Source organism: Dicentrarchus labrax, unplaced genomic scaffold (genome assembly GCF_905237075.1).
Source record: "Dicentrarchus labrax unplaced genomic scaffold, dlabrax2021, whole genome shotgun sequence".
Taxonomy (NCBI): domain Eukaryota; kingdom Metazoa; phylum Chordata; class Actinopteri; family Moronidae; genus Dicentrarchus; species Dicentrarchus labrax.
In genome coordinates this window covers 23,148,865-23,166,853 of record NW_026136702.1, presented here as the reverse complement: position 1 = coordinate 23,166,853, position 17,989 = coordinate 23,148,865, and the positions used below count along the sequence as shown (strand labels likewise).

Here is a 17,989-nt window from a genome sequence, read left to right as displayed (position 1 = left end):
CAAGTCATTAAAACACTGTAGAGTCCTAGGCTTTAGTGGAACTTTTTTAAATCCTGCCTGTGGCCCTGATTATTTTTATTTTTTTTATAATCCTATTTTTCAGACCGGACCTGATCGACTTTGATAAACTGAAGAAATCAAACGCTCACTACAACCTGCAGAATGCCTTCAACCTGGCCGAGCAACACCTGGGCCTCACTAAGCTGCTGGACGCAGAGGGTGAGAGATGATGAGACACCACACACACATTTTGATATAGTAGCCTATACTTGATATGCATTATTGATTATTCTGATGATCATTTTTTAGAATAATCATTTGGTCTATTAAATGTCAGAAAAATCTCCATCCCTGTTTCTCAAAGTCCAAGGTGATGTCTTGTTTTTTGTGTGCAGACATCAGCGTGGACCACCCTGATGAGAAGTCCATCATCACCTACGTGGTGACCTACTACCACTACTTCTCCAAGATGAAGGCGCTGAAGGTGGAGGGAAAGAGAATCGGCAAGGTGACCAACCGCCTCTCCACACCTCAGCAGACGGTTAAAGGATCATGCTGTTGCCTTTTTAGTAAACATGTTTCTTGTGGTGTGTTTTCCAGGTTCTGGACAACGCCATTGAGACAGAGAAGATGATTGAGAAGTACGAGTCTCTGGCGTCAGACCTGCTAGAGTGGATCGAACAGACCATCATCATCCTCAACAACAGGAAGTTTGCCAACTCTCTGGTGGGAGTCCAGCAGCAACTGCAGGCCTTCAACACTTACCGCACTGTGGAGAAACCACCAAAGTCAGTGAACACTTGACACACACACTGATGACTAAGCAGTAATTCATTAACTTTAAACTTTCCCCAAATGGTGTATACTATTACTGGCTCATTTTAGAAGTAATGCTAGTGGTGAATAAAAGGAAGAATCTCATCTCTGAAGGAGGACTATAGTTGGCTGTTGTGAATGTGACAAGGTTAACAACCGGAAACATCTGTAGCGAGTTTAGTAGCCTACATACCGAAGGTACTGAACATCCTACTGGTGTACTAATTTGTCCCACATTTTGGAAAGTAAGTTCTTAAAGCAGTGGTTCATTTAAAGGCATGGGGCTCTATCTTTCACTCAGCGCAATTGACTTTGTACACTGGTTTTTTTTTTTTTTTTTTTCCCACGCACATTGGAATTTTCCCTCCACCGACGCACGTCCTTAAATTAGGGAATGAACTTGCGCTCCGGGGGGCGGTTCAGCGTAAAGAGGAGGCGTGTTCCGGCGCAAACGTTCCCTGGTGCTATTTTGCTGTTTCAGAAAACAATTCCGCCACAGACCAGGAAAAACCTAGTCTAAAGCCAGTGGCGCTTCTTCAGATGCTATTTTAAGGGCGCAGACTTGAGGGGATGCGCCTGAGAGGCCGCAGCAACATCGCCACCCGGTCAGGATGGGCATTAATACTGTGCTGCATCCCGGACAGCTCCCGCTCCAGCATGTCAAACCCGGTTTGCTGCAGGAACGGGCGGTGCTCCGGCGCACTGCTCGGCCCGTGCGCACTGCTCCCGAGGCCAGGGTCTTCTTCCTGCGGAGCTGCGTTACATTGCTTTGATTTATTGTATGGCTGTGTTACATTTATTTCATGTCAATAATGTCACTTCTCGGTATTTTACGGCCCTGACGAGAACGTCGGTCTCCTCGGCTGTGAACGGCTCCTGGCAGATTCGCCGTTATAATAGCAATCCGCCATGGAACAAGCGCGCCTGCTTTTAAAGGGAATGTGAGATGACGCTCTGATTGGTTTATTGCACGTTACGCCCAAAGCACACCTATGACTAATGTAGCTACTTCAGACCAACCCATCTTAGATTTGCGTCGAGATCCGCCCACAAAGCTACTTGCGTTTTGCGTTTGATACTTGCGTTTCAGATCGGCAAGATAGGGCCCATGGCACTTTATATGTTTCAAAACACCTCGCCAAGGGACTACAGTTAGAAATTAGCCAGCTGGCTAACACAGGCACTTTACAGAAATGTTGATTAATGTGTATATTGTCCTTAAATTGTTAAAAAATAAAGAGTAGAGTAACAACACAGCCTGTGTGTTAAGTACAGAGCTGGAAACAGGACGTGGTTAGCTTATCTTGGCATAAAGACGCAGAAGCATCGAGGGCTCCTGGCTCCATCTAAAATAAATACATTATCATATATATCATAAATTAATCTTCCAACAACTCTAAAGCTCACTCATGAACATGTACACAAGAGAGATGTAAAACCAAGTGTGAGGTTTTAGCAGAAGTTGCATGTTGGAACTATTTTCTGATAGTGTATCCATCCGCCCAGTACCTCTGTGCAGCTTCTCCAGCTATAGCGGGTTGCAGATCTGAGATAGAACTCTTGAATAAATGAGCTTTAAAGCTTGGACAGAGCTAGGATAGCCTTTTCCCTCTGCTTCCAGTCTTTATGGTGAGCTAGGCTAACTATGTCCTGACTTCAGCTCTGTATTGAACACATGAGATTGATATCCATCTGAACAGCTCACTCTAATTCCTAAGTTCATTTCCCAAATTGTTGACATAAATAATATTCTTTCAAAATAAATAACAAATATTCCACATGGTATGTACCAGCTAGCTAGCTTGGTGGTATATGTAGCCTAATTGTACTTAAAAAGCAAAGTACACTGAAAACACACTTTTTCTCTGGCTTTATTTCTGTTTATTTTCTTTGTGTCTTTAATAGACTTTCACTCCTCCAGATTCTTTTTGTCTTAACCTCCTCTTTGTCTCTGTCTCTGTCTCTCCTTTTTTTTTAACTCCTGAAAACCCAAAGAACCAACCACCTCTCACTGTAAACCGATATTTCACAGTTTGTTACTCACTCAGGAGTCAGCTCTGTGTTTAAACCACAGTTTTCCTCCCACAGGGACTGCAGGAGGATAACAAAACAACGAACCCAGCCGAGTCTCAATCAGAGCACAGATACAAATGACATTTCCTGGAATGAGTCAAAGCTGTTATGATTGGAAAATGAAGTTTAGAACTTGTTTTTTGTTCGCTTTGGAGGTGACTTTGTGCTTGCGTCTCCCTGACACACGGCTAGACAACCATAACACAACACAACACAACACAACACGTCATCAAGCTAAAAAAACAACAAATGTTGATCCACTTAAAGGTTCAATGTGAAAGAATTCTTGACTCTCTGCGATGGGCCTGTATTTTATTTAGATTTATTTATTTAGATGCTTGTTCTTGGCTAAGCAATTATTTATTATAGACCTTTGCATAAAGCCATAATGTATTGTTGATTAAAATCAACATCTGGGAGTCTGAATGAATGTGCTGACTCAAAAACATAAAATGAGACAGTTTGTGCTTCATGCCTTCATGACTGGGACTAAGGGGTCGACACAGAAACGCTCACACATAGTGCAAGAGGCAGAGAAAAGCAGTTCTGCAATTAATATGAACTTTGTGCAACTTAAAAATGTCTCTTTGTTTGTGTTGATTTTTCTTTCTGCTCATTTTTGAGACAGTTCCCATTATTCAGTCAACTCAGGTGTCCCTAAACCAGAAACTATAATCAAATATCTGAAACTTAGTCAGCTCGAAAATAATATAATGATGTGTAGTTAACACCTGGTAATTCTCTTTTTATGTACTTGTGCGCAGGTTCACAGAGAAGGGCAACCTGGAGGTTCTTCTGTTCACCATCCAGAGTAAGATGAGAGCCAACAACCAGAAGGTTTACACTCCCCGAGAGGGAAAACTCATCTCTGACATCAACAAGGTGATTATGTATTTAATCCCGGTGTGTCTATGATCTACTTTCGAAATGTAAATTGAGACAATACTTTTTAATTTTGACATTCAAAATTAATTGTAACACTTTGAGAGTTCAATTGAATTTAGAAATGACTCTTCTTCCCATGACATTTGATTTTTATTTGGTAAAATTTAAAAAGGCTTGATCCATAACATCTACTTAAAAACTATAAAATCAGTATTTACAACGTCAAAGATCTGTGTAGGTAAGATGAAAAGGAAAAACAATATTATAATAAATAGAAAAATAATAACATATACATTATAAATATAATAATACAATGATCGTCATCAATCATTTTCGTGTAAGAGTCTTTCAAAAACTATAAAACTCAATTATCTAAACCTTCATTAGTGTTACTGTTTGGCTGATATTGTGTGTGTGTGTTTGTTTTAGGCATGGGAGCGTCTTGAGAAGGCGGAGCACGAGCGAGAGCTGGCTCTCAGGACGGAGCTGATTCGTCAAGAGAAACTGGAGCAGCTCGCCCGACGCTTCGACCGCAAAGCCGCCATGAGGGAGACGTGGCTGAGTGAGAACCAGAGGCTGGTCTCCCAGGTAAGACACAGCTTTTAACACATTTTCAATCATTCATCAAAACAGCCAGTCAGTCCTGTTCATTAGATTCTTATTTCTTAATCCATAAAAGTTTAATAATATACTAATAATTTGTCCATATGTTCATCTGTCCTTCCTTTGTATCCTCCCCTCTCCCGTACGGGTTTCTTTTCCTCTCTCTCTTTGTTTCCTTTCTTCTCCTTTTTCCCTTTCCTCTCTCCTCTCCTTGTTTCCTTTCTTCTTTTTGTTTCCTTTCCTGTCTTTGTTTCCTTTCTTCTTTTTGTTTCCTTTCCTCCTGCCTCTCCTTGTTACCTTTCTTCTTTCCTCTGTTTGTTTCCTTTCTTCTCCTTGTTCCGTTTCCTTTCTCCTACTTGTCCTTACTTCCTTCCTGTGCTTGTTTCTTTTCCTCCTTCCTCTCCTTATTTCCTTTCCACTGTCCTCTACTTATTTCCTTCCTTCTTTCCTTTCCTCTTTCCTCTCCTTGTTTCCTTTCACCTGTCCTCTCCCTGCCTCCTCCCCTCTGTCCTTCTGCAGGATAACTTTGGATTTGATCTTCAGGCCGTTGAAGCCGCTACTAAGAAACATGAAGCCATAGAAACAGACATTGCAGCCTACGAGGAGCGAGTTCAGGTCAGTTCATCACCTGGATCGATTTTTAACATCGATTTCTCGAACTGCGAAGAGCCTGAAACAGAATTAGAATAAGTTTGTATCAGATGGAATGAAGCCAGATGGGTCAGATGGGACCATTGATTAAACAGGTGCAAACATTGATCAGACTTTTCGAAATCTTGATGGCACAGATCTAAGCCTTGACTGGATGCATTTAAACCCTGATGAGACGGGAGTAATTTAAAGGCTCTACTCTAAATCCCCCATCTGAAAAAAAAAGAGGTTTTTATCGTCTTCCTAGGACTCTTCTGTGTTTCTGTTTTAGATCTTTAGCATGAGTTTTGTCTTTTGTTGCCGTTTTATCCCTCCCTCCACTCATTCTCCTCCTCCCTCTCACTGCTGCAGGCGGTGGTTGCCGTGGCAAAGGAGCTGGAGGCGGAGAGTTACCATGACATCAAACGCATCACGGCCAGGAAGGACAACGTGATCCGGCTGTGGGAGTACCTGCTGGAGCTGCTGAAGGCCCGCAGGCAGAGACTGGAGATGAACCTGGGCCTGCAGAGAGTCTTCCAGGAGATGCTCTACATCATGGACTGGATGGACGAGATGAAGGTACAAAGGTTTTGAGGCTGATACTGAAATCTTGGTCAGATACTCAGCCTTCTTTATCTATTTCTGAAAAATATTGCCTGAGTTTTATGTAGGTGAAGTTCTTCTTCAGCTCTTGAGGTTAAGACAACATTGTTAGATGGCGTTTATGTAGGGCTCTTCTGAATACCATTTTTGGGGCTTTGAAGTTTCAGTCCAGGGTTCATATGAGAAAAATATGTGGTCTGAAGGGACTGATGAGGCAGAGATGCAGAGCAAGAGATTCACTACAATGTAGCATTTGAATACTGATTTGGACGTTGATTACCATGGTAACAATTGAAGCTTCGAAACATACAGGTCAGCCCTAGTATCATGTAAGAGAGCAATGAAATGTTGCTGAATGTACTGAATTTTAAAAATGACACAAAAACAGAGCAGATACGATCTGAACTGTAAAGTCAACACCTGATTCATCCTTGATTTACAGTAAGGGACAGATCAAGGTTCCATTGGGGCAGTTTGCCTTTGTTGTGGAAGAAAAAGTGCAGGAACTGATTTTGATGAACACATCTGACTCTAGAATTAGACCAGAAACCAAAAGTTTGTCAAGCACCCTGGCAAGTCACTGGATCACAGTGCCTTGCTCTAGAAGGCAGCGTAGAAACTGCATTCTGTGTACTGAGAATTTATTGACATTACAGTCCTATCTAATTTGGACCTTTGACCCTGCTCTCTGTCCCTGCAGATGCTGTTGCTCTCTCAGGATTATGGGAAACACCTGCTGGGTGTGGAGGACCTGCTGCAGAAACACGCTCTGGTGGAGGCAGACATCAGCATCCAGGCCGACCGAGTCCGAAACGTCAACAGCAACGCTCAGAAGTTTGCCGATGAAATGGAGGGTGAGACAGACGGTTGGAACACATTTAATTTCTCATAACAGACAGAAATAAATGATGATTCCTCTCCTTCTTGCCCTACTCAGTCTCCTCTTCCTCCCCCTCAGGTTATAAACCCTGTGATCCTCAGATCATCAGGGATCGAGTCGCTCACATGGACTTCTGTTACCAGGAACTGAGTCAGCTGGCGGCTGAGCGCCGAGCTCGCCTCGAGGAGTCCCGCCGCCTCTGGAAGTTCTTCTGGGAAATGGCAGAAGAGGTAATTATTATTTTATTTTAATTATTTTACCTGACACTAAAATCAAAAATGTTTGGTGCCCACATTTGTTTTAATCACTTTACATAACAACTTTTATTCTTGAACCACAGCACAGTTGGCTTCACCAGAATTCATAAGTGAAACACCTGATTTAGTTCTGAGGTGATGTAACTGAGACCTGAATGTGTGGTTTGTAGGAGGGCTGGATCAGGGAGAAAGAGCAGATCCTGTCGTCCGAGGATTATGGGAAGGATCTGACGGGAGCGTTGCGGCTGCTGAGTCAGCACAAAGCCTTCGAAGATGAGATGAGCGGGCGTGCCGGCCACCTCCAGCAAACCATAAAACAGGGCGACGAGCTGGTGGCCAACAAACACTTCGGAGCTGACAAGATTAAAGAACGAATCCAAGACAACAAGGTAAATCTCTTTTTATTCTTTGAGTTCATGGAAGCCTTAAAGATCCAAAATGATGCCCTTTAATTAGGTCGAGAGGTCATTTAAGTGGATAATAGGTACAATAAAGCTAGTCTTACAAAATGTATCCTCTCAACAAGCATCAAGCTGACATTGTAAGATCTTGTCCTAAAAGGTAATATGGTAAACAAGGCTATTAACCACGTAGGAATTAGCTCTAACAAGTAATGCATATCCTGTTTACTTTTTTGGTTGTGGTTTAGGGTTGGTCGATACGTTAAAATTATGACAACAACTAGCAATCGGAGAGTTATTAAGACTAGCTTAACTGCCTTGTTAATTCATCGTAACCTCAAACATGACAGAAAAAACTCACCTAAACTCACAGTCTAGGTTCAACCTTTCCACCGCCTTTACTCTGGTTTGGCTTAAAGTTAGACTTTAGATAAGAAACTCTGTGTACTGTGCCGCTCAGTGAGAATGAATGGCTCTCACTCCTTCTTTGGTGCCAGACCTATAAAATAGCTAAATAAAATGACAACCCCCACCCCCAAAAGAAATATTGCCCAAAACTACTAGTTAAACTACCTACTAACTGTGTTTTTTTGGTAACATTTCTAAACATAAAATTCACTTTTTGAGAAATCTGTCTGAAAATTTAAGCTGTATAATAATCACAACCCTCCTGGTTAGTCGTCTTTTAGTAAAAAAAAAAAAAAGCCTGCATGTTGGACATATGACTTCAGTATTTCTGCAGTACAGCTCTGAAACATCTGGCCTGCAGTGATGATTGATAAAAGCTTTTCTCCCCTCCCTTCCTTTGTCCTGTTTTACCTTTGAAACGTTAATGTGATCTGGAATAAATATGGAACATATCAGAAGAAAAAGTGCATTTTCATGTAAATCCTTCCTCAAACACCCAGAATCTAATGTTACTATTGTGTGTTATCATATCCTAACTCCTTGCTTCCCTATGTCCTTTCTTCCTTTCTTCCTTTCCTCCCCCCTCCCCTCTTTGTGCTGTAGGAGCAGTGGGCGGCTCTGGAGCGTCTTTCTGCCGTCCGCAAAGCTCGTCTGCAGGAGGCCTGCAACCAGCACCAGTTCCAGGTGAGAACTCTTAGATATTGTTTGAGTGGATTTGAAAGCACAAAGATGAACTTTCCATGTTTCAGAGTTTCTTAGTTGTCTAGCCAGAAATACAGTATTTATTGCTGTTTCCTGAAAAGATGTAATGAAGACATCTGTAAAACATGAACCAAATATTATTCCGGTCTGCAGGATAACAGCTGACGCCTGAAAAAGAATACATTTTTACAGTCTTAATGTGCTCACTGATATTAAACTTCTCACTTTGTCACTGCAGGCCGATGCCGACGACATCGACACGTGGATGCTGGACGTGCTGCGGATCGTCTCCAGCGTGGACGTCGGCCACGACGAGTTCTCCACTCAGGCTCTAGTGAAGAAGCACAAGGATGTGGCCGAGGAGATCGGCAGCTACCGGCCCGTCATCGACGCTCTACATGAACAGTCTCGCACGCTGCCGCCCGAGAAGGCCAACTCTGAGGAGGTGAAACTGACAGACACCACAAACACAACACCGACTGCTGCAGGGTCTAAAATAAGAGCAGGGAAGAGTTCTGCTTGAATTAATTTTTGAAAGAAACCAAAAGAGTTTTAAATGTAAAAATTAGTAAAAGTTGTTTTCAGTTTCTCTGCAGTGTCTGACAGTCCTGTGTTTGCAGGTTCAGAGCAGACTGGCGGGCATCGAGGAGCGTTATAAGGAGGTGGTGGAGCTGACGCGGCTCAGGAAACAGGCACTGCAGGACGCGCTGGCTCTCTACAAGATGCTGAGCGAAGCAAACGCCTGCGAGGTGTGGATCGACGAGAAGGAGCAGTGGCTCAACAGCATGGAGATCCCAGAGAAACTGGAGGACCTGGAGGTCGTCCAGCACCGGTAAGGACCAGACCGAACCGCAGAGTTTGTGTTTGTAAAGCAACAGTTTTCAACCAGGAGTTTATGTTGCCATCTTCTCAATAATTACAATAATCAATAATCAATCATTTTATTTTTGTAACACTGTGGTTTAACAAGCTGCAGTGATGTACAGGTGTACCCTGTGACATCACTGTGGGTGTGGTTGCAGGGGACACCTAGTGGTTCTGGGCATGGTCAGAGGTGACACTCTCAACCAGAGAGGGCAGCAAAACACAGCTTTTTTTTTTCAAAGCCTGAATATCTTTAGGCTTACTGTATGGAATTGATTAGCTAAAGACATATAAAGCAGGATTTGTCCGTTGTCGTTTGTCAACGGGCCATTAAAAGTTGGCCCCTCCTCCTCGACTCGAGATAGATAGAGAATGAAAGAGGATTGTGATTATTGTAATTAAAACATGTAAAAGCAGCAGTGTGGAATTTAAGATCTGGTTTGTGCTCCGTCAGTTAGTCCTGGTTGTTGTTTGGAGTGAGACCGTCACAGTCAGACTGTGGGAACCACCGCAGTAAACTGTTAATTACAACAAACCGAAAGTTCCACACTGTTTAAGAGGCTTATTGTGTGTGTTTGGTTGCGTGGGTGTGTGTGGGGGGGGGAGTGTGTATTTTGGATTGTGGTTACACGGTTCATTCACAGTCTCTGGTTTTCAGCCACTTGTTTCTCCATATTGACCACAAAGCATCACATGGATCGTTTCCCAGATGCTGGTTAACTCGGTGTGTGTGTGTGTGTGTGTGTGTGTGTGTGTGTGTGTGTGTGTGTGTGTGTGTGTGTTACTCAATAGCAGCAGCAGGCATCAGCAGACAACACTTTTCTCTTCACACTTACGTCACTTCTTTTTTTCTCTCAATGTTTCAACATTCATGAAGTTCTCAACCAGACGCCAGATATGATATATTGATGCTTAATAACACTGTATCAATTGTTGTGTTTAAACCCCCAACCTCTAGCTTGGACTATAGATTATGACTGTTTTCCTAGGTTAGACTAAATAGGTTAATTTAATTAAAAAATTGCAATATATATGTCTATATCTGTCATGATGTGTAACTGCCTCTGTCTCGGTTCAGGTTCGAGAGTTTGGAGCCGGAGATGAACAACCAGGCGTCTCGGGTTGCCGTGGTGAACCAGGTTGCCAGGCAACTGATCCACAGTGGACATCCCAGCGAGAAGGAGATCAAAGCCCAGCAAGACAAACTCAACACCAGGTAATCCAGTTGGGATTAAATCAACCAGATCATAAACTGGGATTATCAGGTAATTTTTAAATTAAAGTTATACCGGTTAACAAACTGGAATTAAAGTGGAAATTTAGCACCATACTGGGACTAAGTGCTTGATTTAACTGGGATTAAATAGTAAACAAAATTTAGAATAAAGGGGGAAATAAACCAGGATGGATAGGAAAATTAACTCAAATTATTAACCAGTTAATTTAATACCAACTGTACATGTAACTGGGATTAATTAATTGGTATTAAGCAGCTATCAAAACCAGGCTTAAAAAGGGAACTAAACAGGAATTAGTAATTAATTGATTAATTTACTGGGGAGTGATCACTAGGAATTAAACAAGCTAAATCTGGGATTTAAGGTCACTTCAGTAGGATAAGATAAACTGGAATTAGACAGATTTATAAACCAGGTTTAAACCAGTACATAAACTGGGATTGACTGTATAAATAAACTGATAAAGATGTTAACTAATCCAGCATTCAGCAGGTATGTAAACTACTATTACACAGGTTGTTAACATGAGATTGAACAGCTCAATAAAGTTTAAAAAGTTGAATAAGTTATAATTAAACTAGTAAATAAACTGAAAAGTTAACTAATCTAGGATTTACCACAAAAGCAACAAAAAATTGGGATTAAAGGTAACTTCAGTTAATTGTATACTGATGGTAAACTAAAATTAAGATTGTTATTAACCCATCAAACAAGTAGATAAACTGAATTTCAGGTAAATCAGGAGTAAACAGATATATAAAGTTTTATTATTAACCATGATTCATGAGGTAGTTGAAATAAGACTAAACAGCTAATTGAAAAGGTAAATAAACTACAATTAAAAAGGTAAATAAATTGACATTAGTGAGATTTGAAGAAAAGGTAAACTGTAAGATTCAACAAATAATTTGGATTAAAAAAGTACATAAACTTTATTATTATCGGGTACTGAACAGGTCACTGAAATTCATGGTAGGTTTAACAGAAGGTAATGGGGTCAATCTAAACATCGATTACCCGGTTTGTTAAAGTCAGGTTGAACAGTAAACTGAGCGGGAAACCTAATCAGAAAAATAAACCAAATTAACTTTGACTGCGATTGAGCTACTAAGAAAGTCTAGATTAAAGCTGTAAACACCCTGTGTTTGACCAGGTAACCCACCTGGCAGGTTCCTGGTTCAGTTTTAGTACTTGTTCAGGTTGTTGCTGATGGTGTCTCTGTCCGTCTGTCCAGGTGGAGCCAGTTCAGAGATCTGGTGGACCAGAAGAAAGACAGTCTGAGTTCAGCTCTGGGTGTCCAGAACTACCACCTGGAGTGTAATGAGACCAAGTCCTGGATCAAAGAGAAGACCAAGGTACCAACAGAACAAAAACAGACTGCTCTCACAGCGCTTTAGTCCACCACAGTCGAGGTTCAAACTATGAGTTGAAGAGTCTTGAGGCTTTGTGAGTGAAAGGGACAGGTGCATGCAGGTGTTCTTGAAATGACAGGAAGTCAGTTATTGTAGTTTGGTCACGCACAGTGTCAACAGCCGGAGCTCATGGAGACAGTTAAGGTACTTTAAAGCATGTAGTGACAGAGTGCAGCAGTTTGTGTCAATAATCTGACTCTTTCTCTGACTGATAGCTCAATAAAATCTCAAATAAAAGATATGAGAAGAAACGCATATTTTATATTTAATGTGACTTACACTTCCAGAAGATATCTATATATCATTATCTCCAATATCCATCACGAGTAATGTCCATAAATATCAGAAAAACGACGCTTGGCAGAGCACTGCAGAACGTTTTTTAAGTTTCTTTAGTATCAAAGTAATCCAGTGATAGCTGTTTGTGCATCCATGGGTACACTGCAAGCAGGAACTGCTAACAGCTAATTCTACTTTCAATGGTGGCAGTTGTGTGCCAAAATACAAACAATGCAGACTAAAAATCTCCCATCAGCTTGGGTCTTATTAAAATGGGGTGCATGGACTACAGTGACTTATTTACTTTTAATTAAACTCATGTCTAACTCACCACTTCCTCCCCGTGTCCCCCTTAAGGTTATTGAGTCGACCCAGGAGCTTGGGAACGACCTGGCTGGTGTCATGGCTCTGCAGAGGAAGCTGACAGGGATGGAGCGCGACCTGGCTGCCATCGAAGACAAGCTGTCCGACCTGGGAAAAGAGGCGGACCGTTTGGCCTCAGAACACCCGGAGCAGTCTGAGGCCATCAAGGGACGTCTAGCCGAGATCACCGGTGTCTGGGACGAGATGAAGGTAGGAGAATATCTATCACTTACTTACTTACAGACTTCACCCAGTTGGTCATTTTATTGGATTATGTAGCTGAGAATTAGGTCGCAGTTGTTCCACCCCAGAACATATGGTTATCAGGTGTGTATGTTTAAATAGTTGGAATTATTTTAATAATGATTTCCATCCTAAGAACTTCATTAACCAGTATTTTACCGAAAGAAGGCCTGATGCGTTCTGTAACAGAGCAAAAGCACTAGCACAGGTTTTTTGCTCAATTCAATACTATTTTTTTAAGCCATCCGTAGAGATGTACAGAAAAAAGTGACATTATCTTTAATTCCAGTGTACCCCTTTATTAATAACTGCTCTACTGCAAGGAAGTCTTTTTCAGTATTATAAGTCTCAATTTCTTTAATACAAGTCAGGAAAAGAAATAAATAGGCTCTGTGTATGGTTGTGTAATCTGACGATACAATGCATATTGCGATACAATATATTGTGATACTGTTGGGCAATATATTTTAGGAAAACTTTAATAGTATAAAGACCACACCAACAGATGCATAGGATATAAGTAAAGAAAAGTTTAGGGTTTTTGAGAATTGATACAATATCACAAAACCCATGGGCGGTATGATATGACCACAACAGGAGGGAACACAGGTGCCTACTGTCCACTACTCTCAATGTGTTTTGGGACACAAAAACAGTGCTGTGATTGAAGCAAACTCCATTTTTCTGTGGACATAACCCCTCTTTTTTCTGTCAACAGGACACCATGAAGAACCGAGAGGAGTCCCTCGGTGAGGCCAGCAAACTGCAGCAGTTCCTGCGCGAAGTGGACGACTTCCAGTCTTGGCTGTCACGGACGCAGACAGCAATCGCCTCCGAGGACATGCCCAACACACTGGCCGAGGCCGAGAAGCTGCTGGCCCAGCATGAGGGCATCAAGAACGAGATCCGCAACTACGAGGAGGACTATCAGAAGATGCGGGACATGGGAGAGATGGTGACGCAGGGCCAGACTGACGCGCAGTACATGTTCCTGCGACAGCGACTGCAGGCACTTGACACCGGCTGGAATGAGCTGCACAAGATGTGGGAGAACCGGCAGAACCTGCTGTCCCAGTCCCACGCTTACCAGCTGTTCCTCAGAGACACCAAGCAGGCTGAGGCCTTCCTCAACAACCAGGTAAACCTGTGATGTCATCACACCTGCACTTTAACTTGGGTCTGAACCCCACGTTAGGTTAGAAAATCAGTTGGGATCACTGACACACCAATGAGTGAGATAAGATCATATGAAAACTTTGGGATGTTCTTTCCTCCTCTCAGACATTGGCATTGCTGTAGACACAGAGCCTTTCAGAGTAGACTGTGAGTGATTTCATGTGGTTGTCATGTGATCTGACCACAGAGTGAACTGTTCTCTCATTAGTGATGTGACACACACACTCACTGTGATCAGCAAATAAATCTCTGACTGGGCACTCGTCCAATCCAGTATCATGTGGGTTCGGCCAGATTTCTGTTCCTGTGACCGACTGTCCGGGGTGTACGCCACCCCTGGCCCAGAGCATGCTGGGATAGGCTCCCACCCAACCTGACCCTGTACCGGATAAGCACTTAAAAACACGGATAGAAGTAGAGCTGAAACAATGAGTTGATGGATGGACATGCATAAAAGTAATCAAGGAGGAGTTCCTGCTTTTCTTTGGGTTTGAACTGTTGGTCAGACAAAATAAGACGTCACAAAGGACGGTGGAAATTGTGATGGATGTATTTCAGATTACTTTCTGTCCTCCTCCCTGTATCCATCTACCAGGCCTGGAGTCCTGCCCTGTCACTATGAGAAGGTCAGAAGCTGCCACCAAGTGGTAGAAGGCCTTCATTACAGCGCCATGTTTAGACCAATTCAATTACTTTCTGTATGGTTTTTAACTCATATTATCAGATAGAAACATGAGTCCTTTACTGATTAACAGGAAACACATTACAAAGAAAAAGAAAGAAAGAAAAAGGGTCTATATACACACAAATGTATTTCTTTTCTACCTTTCACTCTTTTAAATTGCATCCAAATTTCAGTTGAAAAATCCAAATTGGATATTTTTACTCCATCATCAAATCAGAAGCAGGAAATGCCATCTAATGGCTGAGTGTCGCCATTTCACGTAAACCTCTCCTCTGTGTGTTTGTGTCAGGAGTATGTCCTGGCTCACACTGAGATGCCCACCACTCTGGAGGGTGCTGAGGCTGCCATCAAGAAGCAGGAAGACTTCATGACCACCATGGACGCCAACGAGGAGAAGATCAGCGGTGTGGTTGACACCGGCCGGCGCCTGGTAACCGACGGCAACATCAACGCCGAGCGCATACAGGAGAAGGTGGACTCCATCGACCAGAGGTCATAAAGATAGTGTTGCTTTGTTTGGGAATTTGTGTTTTACTTAAGTTTATATCTGCCATAGTGGTGGGTGATAATTCATTTACTTTTTCTGTTATTTTTTTCATTAAGTAACCAAAAATGTAGGTAAACCTCAATTGTGAAGATTTGATTCATTTTCTACACTTCACTTAATTGTTGTTGAATTTTAATCATTAAGACTCTCCTGTCCTTCATTAAGTCGCCCTTGAGCAAAGCACAAACCCTGTTTGCACCAGATTGCCTGCTTAGTGACTGAGGCTTTAAAATAATTTTTTTATTAAATCAGGTAAACTTGAAATTAAATACGAAAATGTTCTTAACCTACAGGGAGAATTGCCCACTCAAGATTCTTACTCTAAAAGCAGTTCTAATCAACACACTTAATCATTAAGAATCGATCCTGTGTTTTTCCACTAAATTAACTCCAGTTCTTGAAGAGGCTCTGTTCAAGATTTTCGGATCAGTGGTGTTATCTAGCGAACCAGCCTGTCTTTCCACCACCACCAGTTCAGTTGAACCATTGTAATCAATCAGCGTTGCACAATGCACAACAACCTGAAAAATATGACACACCCTCTTTGGTTCCCAAGTAAAACCCGCTAATTTTGGTTCCAGCTGGGAACCAACTATTCTGCATCCGAACCAGTTTATTTTTCGGTCGAGATGCTCCAAACGGTTCAACTCTAGGTGCATAAATGGGAACTGAGCCTTGGAAAAGGCCTGTCACTGAACTGAAACACGACTCGAACATTAAGTTTAGCTCACAAACCAGTGATTGGTTGTTTGTGAAGGAGGGGCCAGTGATCCGAGAATTTGGTTGGATAAAGATGCTAAGCTTCCATATAAATTCCTTCTCTATTATGTACAGCACATGAATTTTTGCAATACATAAGTGACTGACTGAGAGCTCAACTGAACTGACTGCGAACGGATCGTTTCAGGGAGTGACTTGGTTCACTTTGTTAACCCAAAAGATTTGTACTTCTAAATGAAACGTTTGTGAACGACACAAGCTAAAACCTACTGATTTTTGTTCTATAGGCACAAGAAGAACCGAGCAGCTGCCAATGACCTGCTGACCCGGCTGAAGGACAACAGAGACCTGCAGAAGTTCCTGCAGGACTGCCAGGAGGTAAACCGCACATACTTACTCATTACTCGCATTACCTGCAGGAGAGTCCTCTGTGGATGTGGTTTTTACCTGAGGTCATTGGCTGTTTGTGTTTCTTCAGCTGTCCCTGTGGATCAATGAGAAGATGCTGACGGCTCAAGACATGACGTACGACGAGGCCAGGAACCTCCACAGCAAGTGGCTCAAACACCAGGCCTTCATGGCCGAACTGCAGTCCAACAAGGAGTGGCTGGATAAGATTGACAAGGTGGGAAAGATGGAGGAGACAGTGAATGTTCTCTACTACAACATTTCCTTTTGTCTGCACATGTGTATTGTCAGCTTATTCAGTGTCGACAACAACATAATGTACATCTTGGATTACACAAAAAAATGGTTTTGGGAAACGAGGCCCTGATATCATTCTTCTATGCTGATGTCCTGATGATTGGTCGTCAATATTAAGAAGCAGACATACTTTTTCATTAGCTAATCAGAGCTGAGAATTAAAAACAAATAATGTTTCAGGACGGGAAGACACTGATGGCAGAGAAACCGGAGACAGAGGCCATGGTTAAAGAGAAGTTGGCATCCCTGAAGACAATGTGGGAGGACCTGGAGTCGACCACCCAGACCAAGGCCAAGTGTCTGTTTGATGCCAACAAGGCTGAGCTGTTCACCCAGAGCTGCGCTGACCTCGACAAGTGGCTGGCCGGCCTGGACGGACAGCTACAGTCCGACGACTACGGCAAAGACCTAACGTCTGTCAACATCCTGCTCAAGAAACAGCAGGTGAGCAGCTCGAATTGTTACAGTTCTTCAGGAGCTGTCCATTAATGTGGACAACAAGGGTATGCTGAGGATGTTTTTGCTCCATTTGCCGTCTTTCTAGTTGAGCTTTTAATGCACAGAGCTTAAAGTTTGTAAGCTCTTCCCGGGTCAGTATGTTTTCATTCATACACGTGTTACGAACTGTGAACGTCCTGTAAACGTTTCAGTTTAACAGCACAGTTTCTCTTCCACTAAGGTTCACAGTTAAGCTGATAAACAATGAACCCTTTTCTTCCTGACACAGCTGTATTGTAATCCACAGTTTTGTGTCAAATTGGCTTCTACAGTTTCAGCTGAAGCTGATATAGGGCTTCAGCCGAGTTAGAGATGTCAAGTGGTTACCTTTCAGTTACAGAGTTTGTAGTGCTGTTTTCTCTTTGTGCTTCTGTCTCTCCACCGACTGTAGGTTAGCAAGAAAACACTGTGTGGGGAAACATTCAGGGAATTTATTCAGTAAAAACTAAAACTTTCAGTGTGAATTGTAAGAACTTTAGTGATTGTTTTTGTGTCATTAGGTTGACATTTTAATTTGTCCAATAGTTAATAAACAAATGTACGTAGTGCTATTTAAAAAATGTTAGTATGTTATGTTAGCGTTTAGCACAAGGCAGTGTCTGCTGTAAGTACAGTTCATTTAGCGTGGCTCTTGACTTCAGACTCTTGGTCTGAGGGACATTCTCCAAACAGCCCTTCCTGCAGTTTGACCTATTTTTGGAAAACAACTAAGCAATGCAGAGATGTGAGACGATGAATTAGTGTTAGTTTCTGTGGGAATCTATCCATTTTTACAGTCATGCTATGAGAGTGAGTAGACTGACCACCCTTTACATAATTCATCCACTGGTACACACACACACACACACACAATTCATATCCACTAAGTCTCAGTCATGCACACACACTCCACACACATACAAAAGCAGTTATGTAATCTTTCATTTGATGTGTTACGAGGCAGCGCTGAGTCTGAGAAGTGTGTGTGTGTGTGTGTGTGTGTGTGTGTGTGTGTGTGTGTG

The 17,989-nt window shown here is 42.3% G+C and overlaps 1 protein-coding gene across 10 annotated transcripts in view; it reads left to right on the top strand.

Annotated features, from left to right (window-relative positions):
* LOC127373463 (spectrin beta chain, non-erythrocytic 1) overlaps positions 1–17,989 on the top strand; it is a 130,254-nt gene that overhangs the window by 85,526 nt on the left and 26,739 nt on the right. For 5 of the 10 annotated variants that reach the window (XM_051418016.1, XM_051417989.1, XM_051417999.1 and 2 more), the window contains 21 exons: positions 104–219; positions 396–508; positions 601–788; positions 3,654–3,771; positions 4,204–4,362; positions 4,897–4,992; positions 5,380–5,586; positions 6,311–6,476; positions 6,569–6,720; positions 6,918–7,136; positions 8,160–8,240; positions 8,497–8,703; positions 8,879–9,090; positions 10,201–10,338; positions 11,595–11,715; positions 12,409–12,624; positions 13,376–13,795; positions 14,808–15,010; positions 16,073–16,163; positions 16,264–16,410; positions 16,671–16,934. In XM_051418016.1, the coding sequence (XP_051273976.1) occupies positions 104–219; positions 396–508; positions 601–788; positions 3,654–3,771; positions 4,204–4,362; positions 4,897–4,992; positions 5,380–5,586; positions 6,311–6,476; positions 6,569–6,720; positions 6,918–7,136; positions 8,160–8,240; positions 8,497–8,703; positions 8,879–9,090; positions 10,201–10,338; positions 11,595–11,715; positions 12,409–12,624; positions 13,376–13,795; positions 14,808–15,010; positions 16,073–16,163; positions 16,264–16,410; positions 16,671–16,934 (3,634 nt within the window). The remainder of the gene's footprint in view (positions 1–103; positions 220–395; positions 509–600; positions 789–3,653; positions 3,772–4,203; positions 4,363–4,896; positions 4,993–5,379; positions 5,587–6,310; positions 6,477–6,568; positions 6,721–6,917; positions 7,137–8,159; positions 8,241–8,496; positions 8,704–8,878; positions 9,091–10,200; positions 10,339–11,594; positions 11,716–12,408; positions 12,625–13,375; positions 13,796–14,807; positions 15,011–16,072; positions 16,164–16,263; positions 16,411–16,670; positions 16,935–17,989) is intronic. The other 5 variants (XM_051418026.1, XM_051418007.1, XM_051417961.1 and 2 more) reach the window with 2 other exon arrangements.